This window comes from Melanostigma gelatinosum (genome assembly GCF_949748355.1).
Source record: "Melanostigma gelatinosum genome assembly, chromosome: 17".
NCBI classification, from domain to species: domain Eukaryota; kingdom Metazoa; phylum Chordata; class Actinopteri; order Perciformes; family Zoarcidae; genus Melanostigma; species Melanostigma gelatinosum.
Window position 1 is genome coordinate 15,258,913 of NC_136650.1, and position 27,275 is coordinate 15,286,187.

At 42.9% G+C, this 27,275-nt stretch overlaps 2 protein-coding genes across 2 annotated transcripts in view; both read left to right on the forward strand.

The window, feature by feature from the left end:
* Positions 1-1,029: 1,029 nt before the first annotated feature.
* satb1a (SATB homeobox 1a) lies at positions 1,030-12,634 on the forward strand (the record flags this gene model as incomplete). Its single annotated transcript, XM_079288563.1, has 11 exons — positions 1,030-1,111; positions 1,785-1,946; positions 2,103-2,279; positions 2,353-2,479; positions 3,784-3,907; positions 5,082-5,193; positions 5,705-6,243; positions 7,618-7,815; positions 8,964-9,119; positions 10,731-10,934; positions 11,741-12,634. 11 exons carry the CDS (start codon positions 1,030-1,032, stop codon positions 12,632-12,634), a joined length of 2,775 nt encoding a protein of 924 aa, XP_079144689.1.
* Positions 12,635-15,729: 3,095 nt separating this feature from the next.
* tbc1d5 (TBC1 domain family, member 5) overlaps positions 15,730-27,275 on the forward strand; it is a 23,397-nt gene continuing 11,851 nt past the window's right edge. The window contains 16 exon segments of the mRNA XM_079287786.1: positions 15,730-15,796; positions 20,502-20,553; positions 21,076-21,194; positions 21,955-22,012; positions 22,189-22,297; positions 22,520-22,609; positions 22,815-22,889; positions 23,895-23,962; positions 24,060-24,162; positions 24,811-24,899; positions 25,039-25,089; positions 25,265-25,334; positions 26,085-26,257; positions 26,360-26,502; positions 26,906-26,961; positions 26,963-27,013. Of these exon segments, the coding sequence (XP_079143912.1) occupies positions 21,095-21,194; positions 21,955-22,012; positions 22,189-22,297; positions 22,520-22,609; positions 22,815-22,889; positions 23,895-23,962; positions 24,060-24,162; positions 24,811-24,899; positions 25,039-25,089; positions 25,265-25,334; positions 26,085-26,257; positions 26,360-26,502; positions 26,906-26,961; positions 26,963-27,013 (1,236 nt within the window). The 5' untranslated portion in view covers positions 15,730-15,796; positions 20,502-20,553; positions 21,076-21,094.

Genomic DNA, 27,275 nt, shown 5'->3' on the forward strand with positions numbered 1-27,275 from the left:
GAAACTATACTATAGTACTATATAGTATTATGTATATGTAGCCATTATATAGTATAGTATTGTATAAGAGTAGGATAGTAGTAGTACTACTGTAACAATATACTGCATACTATACTTTATTATAATATACTACATTATATGCATTGTTATATATGCCCCAAAATATCATTCATAGCCTATTATAGGCTACTATGGTATAGAATAGTATGGTGAGTAGGCCTATATTACAGGCTACTACTTTTTGCTGTATTACATACAATGTAGGCTGCAATTGCAATGGGATATAGAGCTTTGCTGCATACAATAAAAACTATTGTCTTCATCGAAATCATAAGCCACAGATAATCTTGTGACAGTAAAACATCAACGTTCAAAAGTTAATATCAGTCAGCCAGTTCCTCCTTGCCCTGCTCCACTTTGTTACCATGGAGAGCTCCAATACCCTAAAGACAAGAATAAGTGCGTGCACAGCATGCGGCAGAAAATAATAAATAGATTTATGCGCAATTGTCACATTTAATACATTTACGGAGCGCGCTAGTGAATTCATTATTACACCATATGCTAATGCAGCTGGGTCCGCGTATTTATGAGTCTGTGTGTGGGTGTGTGAGTCTCTCTCCCCCCCTCTCTCACTCTCCCTCTCCTCCTCGCGTGCGCATAGGGCTTTGAAGTGTAACCAACAACTGCTGTCCCGGAGTCAGTGCTGTAGCCGAATATATGTGATAGGGGATGTACTCCAACAGCTCCAAGCCGTGTATTGTTCTCTCTGGAGCTTGATCCACAGCAGCAGCATGTGCTCTGGATGGGAGCTCGCTCTGAACTTGCGCTGAGGCCATTTATCGGTACACCGGAAAGCGAAGCGCGGTCGGAGAACAAGGAGGGATCAGAGGCAAACTACTTAGACAGTAAACACGACATCGTGTCGATGGGAAGGAGACGATTAGTGTAAGGAAAAGGACGCATACCGACAGCCGAGAGAAACGGGTCTGTTCCTCATCTGGAGATCAATGGAAGCCAGGATAACATATGGATACAGCCGATGTCTTCAGGGACGGGCTCTCGATGTATGATGGCAGGTCGGACATGCACGTTGTGCCGACTGAAACAGGTTGGTTTCGCCTCGATCAAACTTCAGCGGGATCAGACGTGGGACGATTAGCGCGCATTTAGGTACCGAAGATGAACTGAGTCACTGTCGCTTACAGCGGCGCGTCTGGAGATGACAGCAGCTTTATTATGGGAAACTGCGCTCTATCATTCACTGGACTTTTACTGGATTTAAAGGGTCGTCCTTATCGCTGCATCTGGTTGAAGGTCGTCCACTATCACTGATCCGGATATCCTTCAGATCTGCGTGTGTACGTGTGTACAAATGGTGCTTTCTAGTTTTCTTGTTGGACACGGAACTGTAAATAACTGAGACAGCTTTGTTTCACACTCTCTAGACGCTCGCCAGGTTTTTTAATATACTTCTTGCTGTATTTATGTATGCTTTTATTTCATTATGGACGCATATAGCCTATTCTATCCTGATGAAAACATTATGTTTGTCATTGCAAAATCTACTTTGAAATATATGTCATATAGTATCATGCATAGGAGGCCACCATAAACTCACGGTTGACCAGAGATACTATCAAGAGAATATGAGGGCATTTTTATTAGGGTATCTCATACACTGTTTGATTTTTTTAAGCATTTGTGTCTCTGTTTTAGTGTAAGACAGATGGACGCCCTGTGTAATGGAGCCAATAAACCCGAGGGCAGTGATCCCGTTGTAGACCCCCGGCCGCCTCCTGCCAAGCTGGCTCGACTGGAGCAAAATGGAGCGGGACCCTCGGCCCAGGAGAGGAGCAGTCAGGAGAGTCCTGTGGCCAAAAACCCCTGTCTGGCCCAGAAACCCACCGCAGTGAGGCCACAGAGCAAGAGCTGGCACAGCAAAGGTACATGGGCTGAAACGTGATAGTCATTGGCAGCCCACTGCTCCCTATATATACAGGGATGGGTCAAATGCAGAGAATGATTTTCCCATGGGACTAATAAAGGAATGTTTCTTTCTCATCCGATATGTCTAATAGCTGTCCTTTCCATCACCTCAGGGAGCCTGCTGCCTGTGTTCTGTGTGGTGGAGCACAAGGAAAGCTCTCAGGAGGGAGAGAGGAGAGAAGAACACGCTGAGTTTGTGTTGGTCAAGAGAGATCTGCTGTTTAACCAGCTGATTGAGATGGCCCTGCTGACACTGGGCTACTCACACAGCTCTGCTGCACAGGCCAAAGGTACACAACACAAAGATTCAAAAACAGAAATCCACCGTTTTCTTACATTTTTCACACTTGTGTGTGTGTTCAGGTCTCATCCAGGTGGGCAGGTGGAACCCGGTGCCTCTGTCCTGTGTAACAGAGGCTCCTGATGCCACAGTGGCTGATATGCTGCAGGATGTTCACCACGTTATCACCCTTAAAATACAGCTGCGCAGGTAGGAGGCTGGCATCACATCTATGAATATGTCTGTCTCACACTCCGCTTATTTTCCTCGTCTTGTCTGTGTCGAGACTACGGACTCTAAATTATCTGTATGTGTGAATGAGTGATGGACTCAAGACTGGTTAAGTACTTCTCAGCATTTAGCTCAGTGCATGATGGGAAAGACTCAAGCCACCCACCATCTCTAATTTGTATCAATAAAAGAAAATAACCAAAGGGCATGGACCAAATCAGACCCAGCAGGGAATGATTAAACTCTTATATTTTATCTTATCTTAATGCTATTAGATTAAGTTTAATGAGTGATTTTAGTTGCTTCTTGCAATGAATATGGATGAGCATTTTAATGGTGTATGACATCAAAAGGCATTTCCTCGGGTAACATTTCCAAATAATCAGTGTCCCCTTTTTTTGACAGTAGTCCTATAGTTGTGTTACATATTGGGTCTTAGGTCAGATCAACCATAAAACATATGGCAGTGCAGCATATTTATTATCAAAAGATACAAAAGATAATTTAACACAGGCCTTTTTTTCAAAGGAGAAAAAAAAAAGAAAAAACACAGGTGTTGCTAATCACATTCATGATGGAAGCAGCTCAATTGAATTCAAACATCATTCATTTTCTTATTTACACCCAAGACTGTGCTTTTCCTACTGTGACATGTCAACATGTCTTCCATTAAAAAAAGGCTTTTGACACTGGAAACCTACCAATCACTCCACAGTGGCTCCATATGATCGAGTAAAGAAGTGTCGGGCAGACATTCTTTTTAAAGGGGCACTCCACCAATTTTACACATTAAGTTCTGTTTACTCGTCACACGTATGGCAGTTTTTGTTGTCATGTTATTCTCTCATCAATGTGTTCGAATTTCTACACACGTAAGAGATGATATTGTAGATAAGTTATAGCCGTAGACTGTCTTTTAAATCAGACTTTCACAGAGAGGAACATGTCTGTCATACCAGCTAGATCAGCACTAAAAATGTCCTGGAAAAGTCCTGGAAAAGAATCTCTAGAAAAGAGAGGGGGCCCTGTTCTGTCTTCTGTGTCTCTGAAGGGAGCTTTCTTGAGTCTGAGAAATAACCCTTGTGATGTCATGAGGGTTTAATAAAAGAAGTCAGAAAGTTTCATTATGGGACTTATAGGATCCGGTGTTTTTGGAGCTGAAACCACTGTGGGTACTAAAAGTCTGGTTGTCAATTGTGAGTTCCCCAACTTTATGGAAGTGCAATACTAAATTGCAATCAAACTTATGCAATTCAAGTGTTTTTAATTTGCTCTTTGTCTAGCTGTCCCAAATTGGAGGACTTGCCTCCCGAGCAGTGGAGCCACTCCACAGTGAGAAATGCTCTGAAGGAGCTCCTCAAGGACATGAACCAGAGCTCCCTGGCTAAGGAGTGCCCTCTTTCCCAGGTACAAGACACACACACACACACACACACACACACACACACACACACACACACACACACACACACACACACACACACACACACACACTGAGAGTCTGCTTGCAATATCTTTGCCCTTCCATGCCCTGCAAACGTTTTTGGGTGTGTGTGTGTTTCTGCCTCGTTTGACGCACGATGCAGAGTAAGTGTGTGTGGTCCAATCGTTAGACAGGAAGTCCAGATGCAGAGGAAGATAAGGTGTAGGGGCAGAGCGGGAGAAAGAAACAGATAAAGAGAGATGGCTATCTCTTAAAAAGCCTTCCTGCCTGGGCCGCTGCCTATCTTGATTATTCCGACTAACAACCTGTCTGCCTGTCACTCTATCTGTCTGCCAGCCTCACCCGCCGTCTTACTCTCACTTACTCTATCTATCACTCCCCCTCTTTGGTATTTAGCTTTTTCTCTACATTCTTGACTGATTCAGCAATAACATCCAAATCTGGTTTCACGATCTTGATCGTTTAATCAAGCAAATACAGACACAACTGCAGAAATAATTTCACATTAATCATGCCCTATTTGGGGACGGCCTTTTTATGAATATTCATAATTATCAACTTCGTCTATCTGTTATTTTGCCGGAGGGACATCTACAAATTGCTCACTCTCTCGTCTTCAGATTCCTTCCTTCTCTGCAGATCTGATACACACCAATCCTCCCTCCCCTATCTCTCTCTCCCTCTCTCCCTCTCTCCCTCTCTCCTATCACTCCTTTTACCCCCTCTCTTGTTTGCAAGAAGCAGATTAAAATAAATGTGAGAAGATGAAATCTTATTTATCAGATGTAAAGATTGCACAGGACAGTCTTTGAGGAAAAACTGTGTGTGTGACAGAGACAGACAGAGAGCACTAGTCTCTGATGACCTCTAGTGTTTTGTTTGATTGCACACACACACGAACGCATGCATGCTCACACACACACACACACACACACGCTGTACATGTGCACACAAAAGAGCCCACACACTGACGCACTCATCTGTCTTTATTATCCTATTTACCTGGGGGTCTTTTTAATAACACAGATCTGAGTTCATTAATATCAGATGTGTGAACAGCTGAGACACCCAGTGCCGCCCATAGCAGGAGCTTGGAAAATGTAATGAATTTCTATTGTCTTTTCCCCTCTGTTTCAGAGTATGATATCATCTATTGTAAATAGCACTTACTATGCAAATGTCTCAGCTGCCAAGTGTCACGAGTTTGGTCGATGGTACAAGCACTTCAAGAAGACCAAATGCTTCAAAGGTGAGGGCTTTCAATCAAGCCTGCAAACATGAAGTGTGTCTAATAAGTATTACATCATGTTCCAAAGCCATACACTAATTCTATAGTGTATATGTACTATGTACTAATCTTGATAGCGTACTGTTTTAGCAGTTGGACAAACCATTTCATACGAACAAGAATTTATAGAATATGTGCAATGTCAGACATTAAGATGTTTCCAGGGTTGTTTCACCGCCACCCACAATTTATTTATTGAATTTCCAGCTGTGAACAGCCTCTCTGATTCATTTGTGGATTGCATTGTGGGAAAATAATGTTTTTCTGCAGCACACTCAAAAATCAACCGTATTATTTCGTAGGATATGCATGAGTCTGTTTTGAGTATACTTCATTGTGACACTTTTCCAATGCGAACCCACCACATACTCAAACGCTGCTTAGAATTAGTATCTAGTGCGTATTTGGGACACACTGTATCTGGTGTGTTAATAACTGAACATCTGTCTTTGCTTTCCTTTTCCTGCACCAGAGATTGACAGCGTCTCTGACCAGTCCACACACATCACCCTCACCCAGCAGTCAATCACAAGTAGCCCAGCTGATCAGAGCTCAGCCCTCTTTTTCTCTCATGGAGAAGTAGCCAACATATGTGGCCGTTCCCCCTTCGGCCTGCACCCTCCCGGGTTGGTAACCCAGCCTCTCAGCTCCCAAATTGTCAACCAGCAGCTGGTGATGGCCCAGTTCCTCAACCAGCAGTATGCTGTTAGCCGCATGCTAGCTGGCCAGGGTCTCTCACCGTCCCCGCAGCAGTATCTCAACCACCCGCCTGTTGGAAGGGTTCCCCCCGCCATGGTCTTCTCCAAAGCCCCGGATTCCCAAGCCTCACAGCAGGCACAGTGTGGCCCAGGAGGAGGCCCTGTAGCCGGGCCGCAAACCCAGACATTGGCCGGGTCGTCTGTGGGGTCAACAGATGTGCCAAATGACATCTACCACGGTGTGAGGGAGGAACTGAAGAGAGCTGGCATCTCCCAATCCATCTTTGCCCGGGTGGCCTTTAACAGGACCCAGGTATGTAAGGAAAGAAGGGGGGGGGGGGGGGTGTAATCCGCATAAGAGGTGTTGAAAGTCAAAAAAGGCTGCAACTGTTTGCTGGTGATTATCTTTTGGAAGTGTTTTCTGGTATTGCGGTTGCAGGTAAGTGTGTTTTGTGAATATGTGTGTTTGATGGTTGGCACATTGGCATGGCCTTTGCCGCAGTGCCCCCTCCCCCCGTTGCATGTGTGTATGTATGTGTGTGTGTGTGTTGGTGCCAGCCCTCTGCAGCACAAAGCTGGTGCCAGCACTGAAGCATCTGCTGGGCCAACTAATCACAAGCCCTTAGAGAGAAGCTGTCTCCCTCTCTACCTCTTCGTCTGTCTTACTGTCCCTCCATCTTGCCACCTTTCACTCTGGCAGCCCCTCTATCGATTTAATATCTACCTATGATTGTCAATCCATCTTTTTTTTTGTTTAATCTTTCCCGTTTTCCTTCCATTGGGCTCCCTCATTTCATTTCCATATCTTCCTCTGCCATCGCCTCTAACACATAAATACCACATTATCTGTGTCTATCATCTTACATTCACCACCACACCCGCGCTCAGAGGACAGCCTAAGCCTATTGGTATTATTATTATTACCGTCATTATCATTTTCATCACAATGGGCAGAGCTAGTTATTATCCACCCCCTTATTTCCCCATTGCCAAGTCCACGGTGCTTTGGTGCCAGCCACACAAGTTGGGCGTGATGCCAAGATGCCATATAGAAGTGAGGGGAGCATTTATCATTTGTCATTTCACGTAAAGCTGCCATCCATTTGTAAGGAAGGGTTTGCTGGGTGGATCCAAAGATGATCCATGATTTGAATAAGAAGGCCGTTTCCTCCCTTTTCATTTTACTGCCAGCGTGAAATCTGATTTATTTTCAGGAAGGAAGCCTTACAATCTGCATGTGATGTTTGTGGGTCTTTCCTCGATACACAGATAGACCCAGAATAATGGGAGCTGTACAGGCGAGCAGCGTTCTTAGCACTGACTGGGGAACTGGCTCTGTGTCATCTGTGAAACACTAAACCGCAGGAACTTGATAGCGTGGCTCTTTGAAAGAGATCCAAAGTTGGATATGAGGAGCTTTTGCAAAATTCCTTCAGGCATATGAGAAACTTTATAGTTGCCATCTTTGCGTGTCAATAATGGGAAAATCCACATTTCACAGCAAGACTTTTTAATTTGGATGCACAGCAAAGAATTAAACTATCGCCGTAAAATCATTTTGATCGTCATTTTCACAATATTTTCACACCAGCAACCCAGCAGTGAAGTTGACATTGCATGAATGTATCCTTGTGTATTGTTTGCTTATACTTATAAAGAAATATCCACTTGTGTGTGCCTTTACCAGGGCCTGCTGTCAGAGATTCTGCGGAAGGAGGAGGACCCGAAACACGCCTCCCAGTCTCTGCTGGTCAACCTGCGGGCCATGTACAGCTTCCTGCAGCTGCCCGAGGCTGAGAGGGAGCGCATCTACCTGGAGGAGAAAGACAGAAGCCTGACTGGATTCACACCAAGCTGCAATAACACGCCACCAAGATCCACACAGGTCAGCCAGCAGAGAGATTAAATCAAAGGGTCACAATGCTGCTGGGAAATGTGTTAACTGTCTCTCTCCATGAAAGAGCACTGAAATATCGAAGAGGGAGTACTGATCGGTGAATAAAAAACATAGACTGCTTTGAAAGACAATCTTTTGCATATATTGTGGTGATAAAGAGAGAAAAGTGATGAACTTAGTTCAGTTAACAAAGACAAGTAAAGAACATAATCAACAGCAGACTATGAATCATCTGATTAGGGAGTCGTTGTGAAGCTTACATACCATGAGGTAGACATTTGTGGTTTTCAGGGATATATTTTAACAACTGAGGATATATTGCCAAGAAACTTGGTACATACATTTATGCTCCCCTACCCTAGCCAATAATGTTGTCATCAGGTCCGATCTGTACTTTGGTTTTTGATCAAATATGTTCAAAACTAATGTCATTTTTATCAGTGAAAATCAGCATGGGGAGATTGCCGCTGTGTGCGTGTAAACTTCGCATGCGGACACTGTTTTAAAGTACAGCTTCACAGAGCAGCTTGTATGTTGTCTTGTTATTTGCTCAATTTTCACAGAACCGCATTCAAATCAAAATATATGAAAGTATTGGAAATGACGACCCACTAACCAAGCCTTGAAAACAAATTACAATATGGATTTTTCTGTTATTCTATCCTTTATTTTTCCAATACTGCAGTGCAGGAAAGATGATATGAACTGTGTCAGCGGTAGACTTACCCGCCCCCCCCCCCCCATTTCCTGGTATTTCCAATCTGCCTCCCTGTGAACTACACTGCTGCCTCCCTCTGTTTACCTGGAGACGGTGCAGACTGCCACGTGTTTCCTTTAATTTACACAAAGTTGCCAGCTGCTTCTCCTGCAAGGGAGGAGCTTTATGTTGAGAGAGTATCATGTGCGTTGGTTCATGCTGCCTCCCCAGATCACACACCCCTTTGTACAGGCACCCCCAGGGCTACATTAAAGACATGATCGCTATCCGGCTTCTCAGTTCACAATACTCGTTGGACAAAGTTCAACAGCATTGTTCAATCTGTATGGGATTCACTTCACTTTGTTGCAAATGCCCAGTACCTAGACACTCACTGTGGCTCGCTGGTTTTTCTGTCCACTTGTATGTCTCTTTTTAGTCGAGACTGTCCCCAGTTACAGGAGACATCGGGTTGAGGACCGACAGCTGTGTTCTCAATGTCAGCGCTTCTATCTACGAGGACATCCAGCACGAGATGAAGAGAGCCAAGGTGTCTCAGGCTCTGTTTGCAAAGGTGGCCGTCTCCAAGAGCCAGGTACTTACTTGCTTGCTGTTGTGAATCTGATGAAGATTTCCAATCTTAAACACACATATTGCAGCCAATTTGTTGCTGAGTGTTCAAATTTAGCTTTGATGAATCCATGTCTCACTGAGGCGTAACGGGTGTGTGTGGAGGAAACCCAGATAATCAACCCAGCTGCTGTACTCTGCAGAGGACTATCATCGGCGCATCAGACTGCTATTGTGTGCTAAACTATCGCTTTAACAGAAACACGTGCACCCATACACACCGCTTCTGCACATAGACATACTGCGTGAGCACATGTATGCACACACGATACCACAAACACACACACAGGCAAGCAAATGCACTAATACAAGTACACACATGCATGATTCGAGTGTTTATTGTTCTCGTTTTTATGGCGGCCTCATAAGCTTGTTATTGCCTTTTGTTTTGAGGATAATTTCCCTTCATGGAATGGGGGGATTTTCAGCTGTCTCGTTTTTTCTTCCTCTTGTGTATGTCTCCAATTCTCACTTTCCTTTTTTTCTGTTTCTTTTTTCTTTGTTTCTTTGGTTCATTCTCTCTTTCTTCCCCCTTTTCTCCCTTCTCTCTACTCATCATAAGATGTTTGAAGGTCATTCAGCGGTCAAGCCAGTACAGACAGGTGGTCCAAAACCCCTGTGGGGTTTTTTTCTATCTCTTTGCTGGCCCCCCATTTTACTTTACTTTCCCTCTGTTCTCTTTACCTCTCTCTTTCTCTCCCTCTCCTGCTCTCTCACGCTCGTTCTCACTCTGTATTACCCGGCTGTTTGGCAGGCACAACCATGCTGGATCTCTCTGTTCTATCTGCACTGTGCATCTGGATAGCATTGTGTGCTAGACTTGGGCTACAGCCAGGTGTGTGAGTGTGTGTGTGTGTGTGTGTGCATATCAGCCTGCTTGCAAATGCAATCATGCTCCAGTTCATGAATCTAAAACTAGCTTTGCTTTACGTTCCTTAATCTGTCACAAGTTTCTTCCCTTGTGAGGCAGAACACATTCTAGCTAAAAAAAAAATCTCTCTTTCATCTTTTGTCTCTGCTTTACAACATTAACTTTTGAATAAATGATTTTGAATGTATAGTTTCTCGACCAAGGGAAAGCTGAATTCAGACTTGAATGTTGGAGTATTACCACGTATATCTCCTTAAATTCGAATAAGTCACCATATGAATAGGAGAGTGGGTGTATGGGGGTAACATGACTCAAAGCTCATACATGTACATGATGTTGCCATGTCAATGTTGATGTCCCACCGCTATGTTAGCCTTATACCAGAGGTCCACATAGAATAGATCAAATAATTCGATTTTTGGTGCCAGAGACACTTAGAAATGCCTTTTGTTTGTGCAGTAAGTGTTTAAAGATATGTTGCATGCAAGGATATCTTAGCTTAATACATCTTTACAACCAAGTAGCAGCGCTATTTGTAGTCTGCACCCATAAACCTCTCCAGAGATGGATACCTTGTCTATCTATGGATACCTGATATGTCCTTTTATCTGAACTATAGTGTGTTATTAACCATTTATTCAATGTTTATTCTTCTAAATGCTAAATAGGGAGACGTAAAGTAAAGTGTTGCCGTTCCTCCTGTAGGGCTGGCTGTGTGAGCTGCTGCGTTGGAGGGAGGATCCCAACCCAGAGAACCGGACCCTGTGGGAGAATCTGTGCATGATCCGCCGGTTCCTCAGCTTGTCCCAGATGGAACGAGACGCCATCTATGAACAGGAGAGCAGCAACACGACAGCACAGCAGCAATGCGCTGACAGGCTTACACTGCTCAGCAATGACAATACACTGGTGAGACTGAAAAAACAAGATTAACACGGACTGTTGTGCGCTGGTAGATATTGCTCGTCAGCGATAGAAACAGCAGTTTGGAATGAATTGGAAAAAAAACACAAGCCGCAAAGGCAGAAAACTACCTCTAACGATTAACAATCATCGTATTTTAGAGGGGAGTCTGTCCTTGTGAACGGACATATAATGTTTGCAAAGCACTTAAAAAATCTATTTACGAGAACTGATCAAAAAAAGTTCAACATAAATGTCTCCATGAATTTAAAAGAGAGTATATCACAGTGAATGCCAAAAGATCTCTAGGGTGTCCAATGGAAAAGCAGCTAAATGCCACAAACGTCAGAAAAAAAAGATGATTACCACGTTAAGCGATGATCCGTGAGGCTGATCAGTTTTCTTTCACTTCCATAGCTCGTGCATGGATGGATGGCTTAATTAAAGCACAGACTCACAGTTGGTTGTGAATGTACAGTATGTTCTGTGGAATACCATTACATTAATAGCAAGACAGAAAGACCCCATATGTAGTGGTTCAGAGCCTGAACAGACATGGACCCTTGATGGTTGCATTATAGACACGTGAAATTATTAAATAGCTTACATTAGTTGTACATTTTAAATAGACTTCAAATCATACAAATATATTTCTGTTTATCCTGACTTCACTTTACCATCTTCCGTTAAAGTTAAAAACAATCATATCCAGATGAACACGATGGAAATTAGTTGGTGTTGAAAATATAAAATCCAAAAGACCAACACAGCTTTTGCTCTAATTACTTCTGATGTCTCTTTTCCCTCGTCAGTACCAACGCAACTCTCCGCTGCCACAGCAACACCATCTTCAGCCCCATCAACCCCTGCAGCCAGAGGCAGGACCTCACCTGTCGCCACGGCAACCATGTGCAGCATCACCAGCCGAGTGTGAGGCGGGGGGCAACTGGGGGCACATGAGAGTACGTCTGCAGGGCAGGGGCAGTAGTAACGGGGAGAGAGGGGACAGTAAGGACTGGGTTGAGGGGGGACAGGGAGAGAGGAGCAGTGTGGGAGGGGACTGGGGTTGTACTGGTCGGGTGAGGGACGAGGGTTCGGAAAACAAGGAGCCGGTGAGGGATGGAAGTGTGGGTGAAGAACAGATGGATGAAATCATTGGAAACAGCGAAGAGGAGAAGCTCACTATGAAGTGGTGCGGTGTGAAGGATGAGGACCGAGGCGGGGTTAGGGTTCATTCAGATGCAGATAATGAGGCCAAAGGTGCAGACGGGGTCCAAGATGAGGGGTTAAGAGTCTCCCACGAAGCGCTGGGAATCCTGCAGAGCTTCGTTCAGGACGTGGGCCTCAACCCAGACGAGGAAGCCGTCCACACCCTGTCGGCTCAGCTGGGCCTGCCCAAACACACCATCCGAAGATTCTTCAACAGCCAGGATCACGACCGGCATCCACACGACAGCCAGAGCCCAAAACAGAGTCGAGACGACCAGCATGGCTGCACGGACCCAAACCTCTCGCCGACGGACATAACTGCAGAGGAACAGAAGGAGGAAGGCGATAGAAGGACTGAAACAGAACGAAAGGAGGTGGAGGAGGAGGAGAAACAAACGGGGAGAGATGAAGCAAGCAACATTACTGTTTTCAAAGAATCTGATGTTGGCACTCAAACCATCTGCTCTTTGAAGGAGGAGCAGGAGAGCTACATCTAACCCAAATCCATGCAGTGACATACGAGTACTGACTCACAGTGTTTTGGTGTTTTATAGGTGGGTGTCTTCAAATGCTGTGTAAAGACTAAAAGCTGACTTATTGTATATGTTTATACCACAGCTTAGAAGGACAGTGTTCATACCCACACAGCACACCTGCAATAGAAAGCTGAGACAGCATTTCTACTGCAACTTGAGACAGAACATAACTGTGACTGTGTGTGCAGATAATGTTATAACACATTGTTTCTGTGTCAATATATGTGTGACTGGTACCCAGTACAAACAGTCTCAGATTACATATCACTGTTTTAAAAAGAAGAAGAAGAAGAAGAAGAAGAGTAATTATAGTTGGTTGACTGATCTAAAGTTTGAGAAATGTTCATGCCAGAAATGCCTTGTAGAAAGTGGCACTGCCGATCTGTTTTTTGTGTGATTTCCATTGGTTTTGTTTTTGCGTTGTGTTTTGGATCAGTCGTTTTAAACTGTTTCCTTCAGGAATCTCACTGTCGTATCTTACATTGTTGTTTTTTGTCACATTGTCGTAAATATCAAGTTTCTTGATTCTGTTTTAAAAGAAATGATAGTTGAATTTGTAAATTATATATAGCAGTTTGAATCAACCCTTTCGTAAATGACAGGGTATCCTCTGCATTTTTTACTGCAGTGTGTAATAAATCAATCGGTAAAACATTGAGTTACTAAACTGATCAACATATGGACATCTATAATGTTTCTTCTGCAAATGAGTCCATTTGTATTCCTATTTCTCAACTTGAATCTCAAAGTTGTGTTGAGATCTAATTTGCTCCTGAACACATCATAGTTTACAGACAGTGTTTCTATTGATGCATGAATCTATAAATCCCTCAAATAGCTACGTTATTTTGGGAAGTGTTATGTTTACACATCTTGTGGTTGTCATATTGTACTGATTTACATACTGTAGCAGAGGCACGAAGTGTGCTGTATGGAGTGCACAATGTTTAATGTTTCTTCATGAAGAAAGATTGTGGACTAGAAATATAAGACTGAAGCCGTGTAGTGTACATGAAATGTTCAAATTAAATGATAGCACTTTCATTTGTAAAAAAAAAAAAAAAAGACTAATTCATAATTGTACTGTATGTTCATTACTTAAATCTGTTACAGTTGGAAATGTTTATTTCACAAACAATCTGTGTGAAATATATTAAAATGTTTTGAGAGTCCAGAAGCTTGGACGATCACTTTTTAATTTTAAAAAACGTCCATTTAATTGTATAAATCAACATGCAAATAGAAGGTGGAAACTTTTATCACGCATAACAACAGTTATGATGTTTTTTCACCAAGAAATTCAGGTTTAAAACCTCGTGATAGAATCTGCAAGAACACACAGAGGCTGACTTAGCTGGGAGGTAAAGTGCTATTTTTGCTTTCTGCTTCTTAAAAAGACGGTTGTTTAAGTCGCAAAATATCAGCGGATGACTTTGAAAATATTTAGTTGGCAACGTATATAATTGGATTCGGGACAGTGTGAGAATTATCATGTCAGAAAGACTTCTTGAAACAAGTAAATAAGAGATGAAGCTCATTTATCAGACTGCTATTTTAAGACAAGCAGAGGCCAGCTGTAAAGGACCCATTAATAAAGATTAAACGAATGGTTCTGATGTCTACTGAAGTTAGAGTTCGATGATTTCCTCGTATAAAACTGTCTCTGTTGGTGAACTGCTGTCATTGTTCGGCCATCAGACAGTATTCTTCTGTGCCGATCACCAGGGCTCTCTGTACCAGTGGATCTGTGGCTGTACAATCACGTGACCATCAGTGCTGACAGCGTTTCCTGTCTCCCGTCTCTTTTTATTCTTCTTTTATTTTATCTGTCTCCACTGCTATTTCTACCCAGCTTTCTGTCTCCCTCTCCCTGCCCATGACTCTCATCGGTGTCTCCCGCACTCAGACAGAGCAAAATGCAAGCCCCATTTGGTCAGAATAGCTTCATGGAGTAATTCAATAAAGCTATGCTCCTTTTTCGGTCATCTGTTTCCATGACGATACCTAAGTCAGGGCCAACAAGAGGCCGTGAAAAACCTCATCGTCAGCAATATTAGCCATGGTAATGATGATAATGGCGCTCTCGAAAGGCCATGCCTGGTGTGATGATGATGGTAATGGTTATCATGGTCATTATGACTGCTTTGTGTTAACCCCCACCACAACATAAACACATGTACACACACACACCACTACCAAAGCACAAATTTGACTCATTAATGCTATTTAATGTCACCTTGGCTATATATTTTCACATGGACCACTGCCTCGTGTATCACGACCGTCCTGCTTCTTCAGTTTATCTCTCCTTCTGTGGGAAGCACTTTGTGATACAGATGTTTGATAAAAGCACTCGTCAGATAAATTTGACTTGTCTGACCACAGAGATTTCTGCAATTAAGTCCCCATAAAACTGTTTTAATCAACCCTCATGTTGTCGAACCCTCAACTTGAATCTGTTTTATTTCTCCTTGGTGGTGGGGATATTGTAAATATGCACAACTTCATATCCTGTATGTTTCAGATTATCTCCCTGACAGTTCAAATATCCAGCTATACTGTAGCTTTGCCGGCAGAAAGTAAACAAGTAATTTATTATACGCATTAATAATAACAATTGGGTTGCAAGGTTTTAAAAGTCCTATTGATTGGTTTTTAACCCCCTCCAGCGAGATACTTTCTTCATCAGGTAAACTCTGACCTATTGGGAAACTAAAACAATTTAAATAACAACTAATCAACCAATAAGTGCAGACTTGGGTTATTCTATAAAATGCCTTTGTTGACTGATGAATAAGCAAGTGTCCTGCTGGAGGAGGGCCTACTCCTGAGAGTCTCCACAACCTGGCAACCCAAAAGTTCTTATTGATCATTAACTTAAAGCATCACTTACAATTTACTACCGCCTTGAATTATTTTTTATTTATTTATGCCCGCATTAAAAGCTGCATTTCTGTTGTTGTAGTACATTTGCGTTTCTGTAAACCCGGAGCCTCACGAGCGACAGCTAGTGGGTCACATGATCAGTCAGCTGGTCTTCAGCACATCCGCCTGACCTACTGTTTACAAATCAGCAGACAGTCCGAGCACAGCAGAATGAGGAGTCCTGCGTGAGCGGAACAGGTATCGCAACCACACTAGGAGCCCACAGCGGGTTATGATGACTATGTGGCATTACTTACACGTATATTATCCTCTGTGTGTGTGTGAGACATAGAGAGTGTGTTTTTCTCGTGGCTTACAGCAGTGTGTCGGAAGTAAAGACGGGCCCGTGCATCGGTCGGTTACAACTTGCTAACAGCCAGGCTAACACCACACTATCTCACCTGCTTTCCTTCACCTGACGTCGTGTCACGTCGACACTGACAACCACAGCGTGCCATCGTACGTGAACTACGTGAACTAGCTTAGCCTTCATTTAGCATTGTTAGCTGACAGCAGGATACAAGCTAGCGTAGCAGTTGTTTTGGCGTTTTGCCCTCCTGCCTGCCTGCATGTCGCTGGTCCGTTGCTGCACGAAAGACGGACACTGCGTGCGTTTTACGTTAAATTATCGATACATTTGTCAGTGCTGGCTATCATCTATGGCGCCAAGATGGTAGAAAAATCGGTTCCTCTGGTTGGCCCACCCTGCCTGACAGACTCTGTGATGGATTCATTGGAGTGCAGAGGTTTGGTAACATGTTAAAAATGTGGTTTCACACAGCTCGCCACGAGCCAGTTCAGTACAAATATCTGTGCGTGGGTCGTTTAGGCTGAATCTCTGCAGGCTTTTTCGGATTAGAGGGAAAAGCCTCTTAACTAGACACACAAATCAAGAGCTGCTGTTTTTGAAGGAGGGACGCTGTCACATAGGTGACCTGGTTATTGAGTTAGGAGACAAAGGGTGACGTTTACTACACCTGTCTGCATTGACTAATGTGAGGAAATAGGTTGTAGGTCAGTCAGGTCTGTTCCTGCAACTTACTGAGCATTCCTGCACGTTGAAATGTTTCTCCTTAGTTCTTCCTGCAATGCAGACCTTCCCCGGCCTAGTGCAGTGAGTCCAGACCTTTTTTGCTTGTGATTTGTCAGAATAAATGTACTTATGATCACTCAGCACTGCTTGCATAAGTCCGTGAGCTGTGAGCAGCTCTAATGAATGATGCTTCTTTAGAGGCCGGAAGAGGTAAAAGCAGCGATTCACCAAAAAGCTAAGATTAGAGTAAAGATATTGTTGATTGTATTACATTCCCTTAGTTTTATCTGGTGGGTCCTTGTGTAGGTCTATATTACTTGTCCTTTTTAACTAGTTAGGTCCCATTGAGTCCTGGTCAAGATGAGCAACAAAGTAAAAAGTATCATACATACAAGTACAAACAGGGACAGATTACATCACAAAAACATACCAAAACACAACAACGGACACGAATAATAGCACTTGTTAAAACTGACTTTAAAGTACGTTCAAACATGTCGAGACTAGAAGCCCCACAGGTCAGCAACCATTGCTCTAGTTTTTCTATACAGACATGTATTTGTCAGGGTTAATCCTTCGTCATGTATTCGGTCAGCGAATGAGTCGAGACCCGGCAAGTTCCCAGTAGTTTGCCGAGGTTGAGGTCGCGCTTGTTCCCAGCCTGTTGCGGAGCATGTGACCGTGAAGCCTCCTGGGCTCTTGCTGTGCGCTGATGTAGAGGCATGTGAGTTTGTTTAGCTGGCTTCTTTCACTTTGACTGAACTGCAATCTTTTCGCTCCGACTGCAGCTGCCAGAGACGGCTCCCCCTCATCGCCGTCTGCAGAATCCTGTTTGAATATTCATCCACTAAAGAGCGACTAGAGAGAGATGTACTGATTATGTTTCTGAATCTATTTTACGTCAGACTGCTCTGACAATGGTTCGTGGAAACGAAGACAAGTGTACAGGTTCATCAAATTACTTCCTCTTTTTTTTTTTTTTACTACTGAATACAAAACAGTTATTTCCAGAGCTGAAAACAAGGCCTGTTGATTTCAGAGGAGCTACAGTAGTTTAGTCAGATGTCTCCAAATGTAAATTCTGCTGGCACTTTATCATTTAATACAGTTTAATCTGGGTTTAGTCTCAGAATACTTTAGCCTTTGTGCCGTTGGGCCAATGAGCTTGAAGCGGGCTGAAGCTTTTCTTTGTGTCAGCTCGGCTTCAACGTGGGATCTCAGCCTCACAGGCTGCTGTTGTACATCTTCCACCTCAGAAACAGATGGACGCACTGTTATTTGTCTGTTGATTTATTGATGCATTTCATTATGTATTGATTTGATTATTTCATGAAAAGATACATGTTTTGAATTATTGAGGTGTCTCCAGGTGCTGCTCTTTAAATTATGCACAAGCTATGATTGTTGTGTAGTAAAGTCAGGGTGTCGCTCGACTCTGGGAAGAAGTAATGAAGGCAGCGGGAGGCTAAGAGGAGACCCGCTTCAGGCTAGACGGTGCTAACACGGCAAGGGCCTTGACTCTTTTACCCGCATCGTCTTTCATTCACGCACAAAGGTTTACACACGCGAGACGGGCCTCCGCAAAAGCACAAGGGACAGTGGGAGATCTGAGGAGGCCTCTTTAGAAAGTTTAGAGTTACTTTTTATTTTTGGAAAGAAGGGACAACAGATGTGGTTGCGGGCCTGTAGGGAAAGATGTTCCTCAAAATATCTTTTGACACTTTGTGCAATGCACATTGTAGTCAGACGGTGATAATATGAATTGATATTCTGTGTGTGAGGTGAGTACGGTTATATTTGTAGTTCCTCGGGAGAGTTTGATGAATCTTTCATGTCACTCTTTTCAAAGTAAAACTAAAACAACAGACTATTATTGGAGATACCTTCCTCTGTCGCTCCCTGTAGTTGTGGATTAGTTACGATTATTTAACCGGATAACATCCTTTTTATGAGGGAAGGGAGAAAAAGAAACCCTTTGACTTAAAGAGCGCATTAGTCTTTGAGGAGAACAGATGTTTCCTAAGAAAACAGGCCCATACATTATGCATATCAAATTATTTCTGTTTTGATGGCGTGTGTGTAGCTGATTTATCGAGCGGTGTCCCATTCACACGGCTAATGGGTTTAAGAGATGCCTTTTTGTTGTGTTATTTCCACAATTAATAAAGCGAAAGGAAACATAATGCTCTGTGGAAGCGTGCTTGTTCTGTCGGCCTGCGTAATAGACGAGCCATATTCATCAACGTGGAATAATCCCAAACCGGATAACGACTGGAGGAAGACTTGTTTAACCTAGATAGTGATGTCTCACAGAGGAAGTTCAACTTTCCTCATAGCTGTGATTGGATCAGGGTTTACCTGCTACAAACTAGTACAATGTTGATTTTTTAAAAGTGAATTTTCCTGCTTTGTCTGCTACAATTTGAGCTAAAATCATTCTAAATACATTTTAATATTGATGTACAAACTGCAGAATATTGTAATGGTTTATAGATTAATAGTTTTATAGATTCTAAAATGTCAGAAAATAATTCCCGTTATGATTTCCCGGAGCCCACGGTGGCATCCTTGTATGTTTTGCTTTGTCCAAAATCCAAAGATACTTTCAGACAAAAGAGTCAGTCGCATGAAAAGCTGGAACCAGAGAATATTTTTGAAGTTTTGCTCGTTAAATGATGTAAACAATTAATTGGTCATCATTGTTTTCAGATGAGTAACTGGTTATTAGACCGATTGTTCCAGTAGCCTAACTGTGAACTATTTACTCTGAGTGCACACGTTTCTTTCTGCTGATAGCGAACCTCTGAGTAGTTTGTCCTGTTTATTTACATCATCATCAGTTCTGGACTGTGTCCTGATTGGTTGGTTGTTGGACGTCTGTTTGGATGTCATAACTATTAACAGGGTCGTTACAAGGGATTCAGACTACTTACTAAAACCATATGAATAACTTAGGATCTGTTAAAGTTTCATGATGGTAATTTGCACCCTCAATTTGGTGACTTTACTAACGCCATATAGACTCGGGTTGATAATGTTGAGCTAGCAGGAGTACGTGCGATTTAAAAAACAGCGCAGCACTCACTCCAAAGTCTACAGAGAAAGTCGCCTCGTCGGCAACACTACAGCCCGTACCTTCTGACCTCCCTCCAAAGGCCCTGAATTATTTTTCTATAAAATGTCAGAATGTGCAGTGAACGGTTCTCGTAATCATTTTCTAGGTTCCATGGTGATGTCTTTAAATGTTTTTGTTTTATCTGCTCACCAGTCCCAAACCCCCCCCCCAAATATTCAGTTTACTCTTATGTAACACAAAGAAAGCATCAAATCCTGACATTTCAGACGCTGTAATGTTTGTCATATTTCAAGCAAAAATGCCAAACATTAACAGATTCGTTGATTTATGACTTTATATTTTTTTGACTCGTATGTCATTGCGTGTTCATTCATACGGTTCATGTAGTAGCCGAGTAGATGCATCTGGTCTTTGACCAAAGTTATATTCACTGATAACTATTTATGATTTATTTATGTCATATATATATATATATATATATGACAGTTGATCTTCATAATTACGGTAGTATTAAGGGAATTGGATATCAAATATTTATGAGAGAGCTATTCTTATTATTCTAAGATAGAAGGTGAGTTTACGCTCCACTACATTGTGTTTAAAGGTGTCACATAGTTGTAATCCAGTGGCTAGTTAGTACATGATATTAGTTTTATTTTACTGTTTTCTTTGTTTCGTTTTTATCAGAAACACATTTACGATTTATAACCACAAATCATTTTTGGCCCATTTTCTTTATTTCCCTGTGGGCTGAATGTGTTTAATTTCATTATTGTTTATTCCTCTTTCTGCAGAGTCATTCTTTTCTCCTGAGTCTTGGTGGGGCAGAATCAAGAGGCTGTGACAGTAAGTTCAGAGGTTTATTTAACAGTTAAACTGCATTCAGTGTTGGTAGCGGGGCGGACGTCAGTGATTGCAGTCGATAGATTTTGATGCAACCCTTCATGAAGAGGTCAGAATAAGAGCTCAGAGGTTTTCAAAGTGTGAGGCGGGCCTCCCCACGGGGCTCCTAACAGTTTCAGGGGAGGCGAAAAATATTAATTATCAAAAGATCATATAGAATGCCCTAAATCTGTGCTTTTCTTACTTTACCAGAGTCATAAACTGATAAATGAGACTTTTTATTTGGTGTAGTCTGAAGTTATGTCAAACAGCATGTATCAGGCTATCTTGGCTCAACTGTTGAGTGTCTGTGGGATCAAATAACATAATCATGATCCCGGAGACGTCCGGGAATTGAGTGAAACTAAAGGTCTGAGGGTGCTCCAGCTGATCTGCCAGCTGTTCTGTTGCACTAACCCTGTGATTTCATTCCAGTTCCTTTCTTTTTCTTCTGGGTTCTCTCTGGTCTCGTATTACCTGCTCCAGATCCGGCTGGGTCGCGGCCATGCAGCACCCCAATTTCGAGACCCGCCACCCGCTCCAGACAGACGAGCTGCAGGAGACGGGCTTCGACCCGCTCAATAATTTCAACAAGAACCGCAGCAGTACGTCAACTCTCACAGCAGACTAGAACCAGGACTTAAACTCGCAAAGACATTTTAGATCCTAGACTTGAAGGTTCTGTCTCTGTCGCGTTGGGACTGTTCTTAGTTTGGTCACTTCATAAAAGCACACCAGTCAGTATTAAAGCTAAAACTCCTCCACTCAGAGGAATGATGGATACTCAGGCTCTGACCAGTAGACGAGTCATAGAGTAGAAGAGAGTCACAATCACTTTGTTTGGCGCTCATTGTGAAGCGTGAGTCACAGACACGGTAGGCCGACGCCCCCGGGCTGAGGGTGTTTTTGTGTTCTTATGTTTACGTGTGAGGGAGAGAAGATTTCGGGGGCTGGCATGTCGTGGATCTGATGAATATTCATGCTGAGTGTCTCTGTGGACTGATCTACTCCTGTAACTAATGTTGATAGACAGCTCTCCGACTTGAATGCATGTTCACCTGCAGGCCAAATTAGACTTATTACTGCCAATAAAGAGGAAGAGGAGCTTGGTGCTTTACTCTCTGTCGTCACTTTCCCTGCTTCTGGCCCGTTTGGCATCACTGCATGACGGAGGAAAAAAAGCCCCTAAAAATAACTGACTGGTAATTTTGAAAGCAGTTAAGAGACAAGTTCCTTATTATGGCAGTTTTCAAATGTTATATTTTTGTTTATTAAGCTTAGAAAATGATTGATTTCCAGTTTGACTCCTTTGCGCTGGTTGTTTACATCGCCCCCTTGTGGTTGTGTGTGTGTCTGCTTTAACAGGAGGCTCTCTTGACAGCAGCACTTACTCACAGTCTCAGTCAACCTTCCTCTCGTACAGGTGAGTGTTTCCAGTATGCTGTTGTGTGGGTGTACCATAAACTCTTGGCCCAGCTCACTGCTCCAGCCTCCTGCTTTACTGGCTGGATATATGACACATTAGATGGAATACTGTGCTCAATTCGGGTTGGGGAGCTCATAAATCTCCCCGTCCTCTGCCTCTCCTCCTCCGCACAGGAAAGAATGGGACGACCTGTTCCTCAACAGTAATTACCTGGCCAGGATCCGGCAGGCAGGCATCAATGGTCGACTGAGGAGCAGCCGCTTTCGGAGCGTGTGCTGGAAGGTAACTGCCAAGTGGATCAGGCGGTCCTATCGAGTTTGATTAAAGTGGCTTTGGCAATTTCCCTGGCTCATGAAAGGACGGCACTTTTGGCAGCTTGCAGACCTTTGGTGGAAACGGCAGGGGGGTTTAGTTTTAGAGTTTTAGTTTTCTGAAAGTGTCAACTGTCTGCGTGTGTATGACTTCTAAGAGCATGCGCTCACCCTGTGTGCTGGCTGTCTGCAGTTGTACCTTGAGGCTCTCCCAGAAGACAAGGGTCAGTGGATCAACAAGACCAAGGAGCACCGGGCCCAGTACGAGCAGATCAAAGACACGGTGAGAGCGCCTCTGTGTGGCCGTTTCCCTCAGCAGCACGAGAACATGGTGATACAAGTCACCTGCACAGGTTGCAGTAGCCTTTTTGTGTTTCTGCAGCCAGGTCATGCTTTTCTGATGGTGTAGCCCGAAAGGAATGTACTGACCACTGATCTGTGACCGGCTGTTGTTGAAATCTTTGTTGTTGTTGTTTTTTTGGTCACAGCACATCACGAACCCTCGCAAAGCTGCAGGCCAGCTGGACCTGGTTGTCAACAACCCGCTGTCACAGGATGAGGGGGTGAGTGTGTGTAACTCTGTCTCCTTCTCGTTGTTCGTCAGTTGCTTTATATTTGCATGCAAAATATGGCCCTAATGCGTTCCCTCCAGACTGTTGTTGCAATAATTATAAACTATTTCAGTCGTTCATTAATGTGGATTCATTAATATATATTAATATATATATATATATATATATATATATTTTTTTTTTATTTTTTTTAAAGTAATTATGAAGCCATTGAATTGATTTTGGATTATGCAATTAATAAAGTGTTTAAAACGTTGAAAAACAAATTAGTTTTTATTTTATTTTTCATCTCCCAATTAATTTACCACTTTTAGTTTCTGGTTCGTTGATGACGTGCACTCAGAAAGCCGCGCTGATAATAAGTAAACAAAGTGTTCTTGGCCTTCGAGGGAAGTTCCTCAGACGTTTCCTAGAAAAGGAAAACGTCATTTAGTACAAATTGTAGAGAAAATGGAGACGGTGGTCGATTGGTACACTTCTTGTTGATTCATTCAAATGAATCGCTCGTGTTATTTAATTATTTTAAGACACTATATATAATATATAAGTATTTTAGTCAGGACGCAGCAGGTTAGCAACACATGAAAATGTAAAACTGCAGACAAGGATACAATTCAATATATACGAAGAATAACATTTCCAATTATGAAAAAAATATTTGTATTTATTAACTCGGCTGTCAGAACTTTGGAAGGAGCTACTCATTATATGGAGAATAGTCATTTTGAGGAAACTTCAAAGGAAATTAGGGACCGCAAGTTTTAGATACACGAAAGGCAACTGAATTACAATGTCAGAATGGAGTTGGGAAAATGGAAAAGTCGTAAACAACAACTTAAAATTCTGCTGTTGGACAGTTTAGTCCATCTATCCTCTATTGATTGATGTTTCCAGTCAATCACAGAATGGCCACAATGTCTAATTATTGATTGTCGCTGTGGCTCCTTTTGTTTCTGAATGTTTGTTTGTGTACGTCTTGTTTTTTCCTCTCTTCAGAGCCTGTGGAACAAGTTTTTCCAAGATAAAGAGCTGAAGGGGATGATCAAGCAGGACGTGTTGAGAACGTCAGTAACACCATCATTCTGTTTGTTGTATTAAGTTCAAGACATCGACATGAAGTGAACCCCTCCTTTCTCTCTTTCTACTTTCATCTTTTCAAAGGTTCCCAGAGATTCGTTACTTCCAGGACGACGATGTGAGGACCAAGCTGACCGACATTCTCTTCTGTTATGCCAGAGAAAATGAACAGTTACTGTACAAACAGGTACAATTGATGCATTGTCCCAACTCGCCACTTCCCAAACACGTGCATTTTCGCTAAAATCCTGCTATCTTAAACACTTCAGACTCGTACGGACAAGTAGCTGCTGGTAAACATGGCCCTCATTTACTTCAATTCATCGATACGTTTATTTATTCTTTGTTTACTGGGGAGGCATGTTAGAAAAACTAAGATTCATGGTAACACTTTGTAATTGAATTACAAATGGTCATGTTGTGGGTGAAGTATTCCTTTAAATGTAGAAGTCAGACATCTTTGTTTTCACTTAAAGGTCCTTGGAAAAATAGGTCCTTTGATGTGTGAGATTGTCTTTTTAAACTGAACCATTGTGTTGATGATCTCGGCGTGTGTGTGGGTCTATGTGTGTGTGGGCCTTTTGTAACCTAATCATTTTCAGTGTCTGTAACAGGTGCCAGCGCATGAATAGATGCCCAGTAAAGCATCTTTTTTGCAAACTGGAAGTGACACACGGCCGGGCAGTGGCTAACAACATCTAAATTAAACCTGTCGTCGCAGATTAGAAACCTCGTGCATCACTATTAAAGAAGGACTGACTACAAATGAACCATCATTTCTCTCTCCCCTGCCCCCCTTTTTAACATCTTACGCGCTCTTCTTCTCTGTCTGTAGGGGATGCACGAGTTGCTAGCTCCCATAGTGTTTGTGCTGCACTGTGACCATCAAGCCTTCCAGCATGCCAGCGAGACGGCCAGCCCCAGGTCACTTCCTCATAACCGGGAAATCTTTCACCCCTTTTTAGTTTCCTAAAAAAGAAAAACACCTTTTAAGACCTTCTGTAGCCTGTGCTGAATATTTCCACGTCTATCTGGGGTAAGGTCGATTTTTGTTTTTCCACAGTGAGGAGATGAAGTGTCTGTTGAACCCGGAGTATCTCGAGCATGATGCCTAGTGAGTACTCTCCTAAAATCAGACAAATTACTTGTGTTCGTGTTCAGAAATTGTATTACTTTAACTGGAATTGGCTTACGTCTCTGTTTCCATTTCACAATAGATCGCCTCTTTGTTTGCTCATCATTTCTCTCTGTTTCCCCTCTACACACACACACACACACTCTGTCTATAGTGCCTTGTTCTCTCAGCTGATGGAGACAGCAGAGCCGTGGTTCTCCAGCTATGAGAGGGAAGTGAGGAAGGTCAGTGTGATCTGAAGAACTGCTTTTGACACTGTGCTATAATGACTGCACAGAAGACACAGTGACATTAAACTCGGTATGCTGACGAGAGGCTGTTAACTGGTTGATACCTGGGTAACAACAAGTGTAATGTAATGCTGCAGCAAACACTTGCAGCTCTTCTTCTAACTGCGACTTCTGCTTCTTGTGCCGTTACTCAATATTTAAAACTGATTCCCTATCGACTGATCATGGATACGAATGCATACATTTCCTGTGACTGCTTCACAATAATAGCCGTCCCATGTTTTGCTATTTGGATGCTTTACTTTGTAACTTGCAGCAGTAGGAAATGTTGGGTTTATATTAGCAGTAAGTGCTCAGATATGCCAATAGGAGAGTGAATAGTAAACGCTAATTTACTGTGAATCATTCAAACTCAGGAAGGCAATTAGAGAAGGGCTGCCACTAACAATCTAAACATCTGTACAGTGAGGTAATTACAGAATGTCAATGCATTGAGAGGCTGATTGCTGAAAGAAATAGGGTTTGTTTTCATAAGGATTATATCTAACTGAATGTTCCAAAATATAAATGGCGTAAACTGCACATTTTTGCTTAAAATAAGCTTTTGTTCAAACTCTGAGAATTCTATGCCCTCCTAAAAAAGTGCTGTCTTTATCACTTTTGCTCCTTTTCAACATATCCCGTAAATGTTGATCATATCATCATGAAATGATACGCTAACTACGTGATGATCTACTGCTCCAGGGTAAGGACGAGATGCTGACCAGCATCCCCTTCGCACGGCCCCAGGACTGTGGCCCGTCTGTGGCCATAGTGACCAAAGTCAACCGCATCCAGGACCAGCTGGTGAAGAAGAGCGACATTGAACTGCACATGCACCTCAACCGGCTGGAGATTGCCCCGCAAATTTACGGCATGTCAGTATTTACGCCTGTATTTCAGGGCGACTGATACTTTGACCCCTCAGCTGTACACAAACACAGTTACCCCGTTTCCCTTTCTGTCCGTCTGTCCTGCAGCCGGTGGGTTCGTCTGTTGTTCGGCCGTGAGTTCCCGCTCCAGGACCTGCTGGTGATGTGGGACGCCCTCTTTGCTGACAGCATCACTCTGGACCTGGTCGACTACATCTTCGTGGCTATGCTGCTCTACATCCGAGACGCTCGTACGCTCCATTTCTCACTGAAATAATTCAATAGCGCCACGTGTTGTCTTCGGAGCATCACTTGACTGGAAGAATGTGATTTACTCCACCTCATTTAATCTGACGGAGTCATATTTCTTTAAATAGAATACAGTAGATATTTGCTGCCCATACTAGATGGAGGTTTAAGCTCTAATGTTGGCAAGCATCCCGTATTGTCCCTGCTGACTATAAGTGTCTTTAAGTAAGACATTGAATCCCTGCTGCTGTAGAACCGATGCCAAGGAACTACATGCACACGGCAATTCAGAAGACTTTTCAATCAATCTTATGCTAGAATTGATAGGAGCGCTTGGAGAAAATACATTTTGACTCACTTGATTGTTTCCAGCATCACTAATACTGCATTTGTTGTCTGTTTCAGTCATTGCTAGTAACTTCCAGACCTGCCTGGGCCTGCTAATGCACTACCCCTCCATTAGGAGACATCAACTCCCTGCTGCAAAAGGCTCTATTCCTCCGAGATCCCAAAGTAAGCAAACCACACCAGCAGAGGTAGTTGGAACAACATTGTTCTGTTGTAACTGCACATGTTGATTTTGTTTCCAAGATCAACAGCTGTGCGGTTTAGTGTTTGTTACGCTTCAATTTCCCCGAAGGTCCCATTGTGGTATATAAAGCACTTTCACTCTGCCTGACCGATCACAAGTTCAAATGGAGAAGTGAGGATCATTCAGTTCTTTTGACAGGAGGTACTGCTCTTGTAAAATAATTCCTCTTTTTCTATGCAGAGA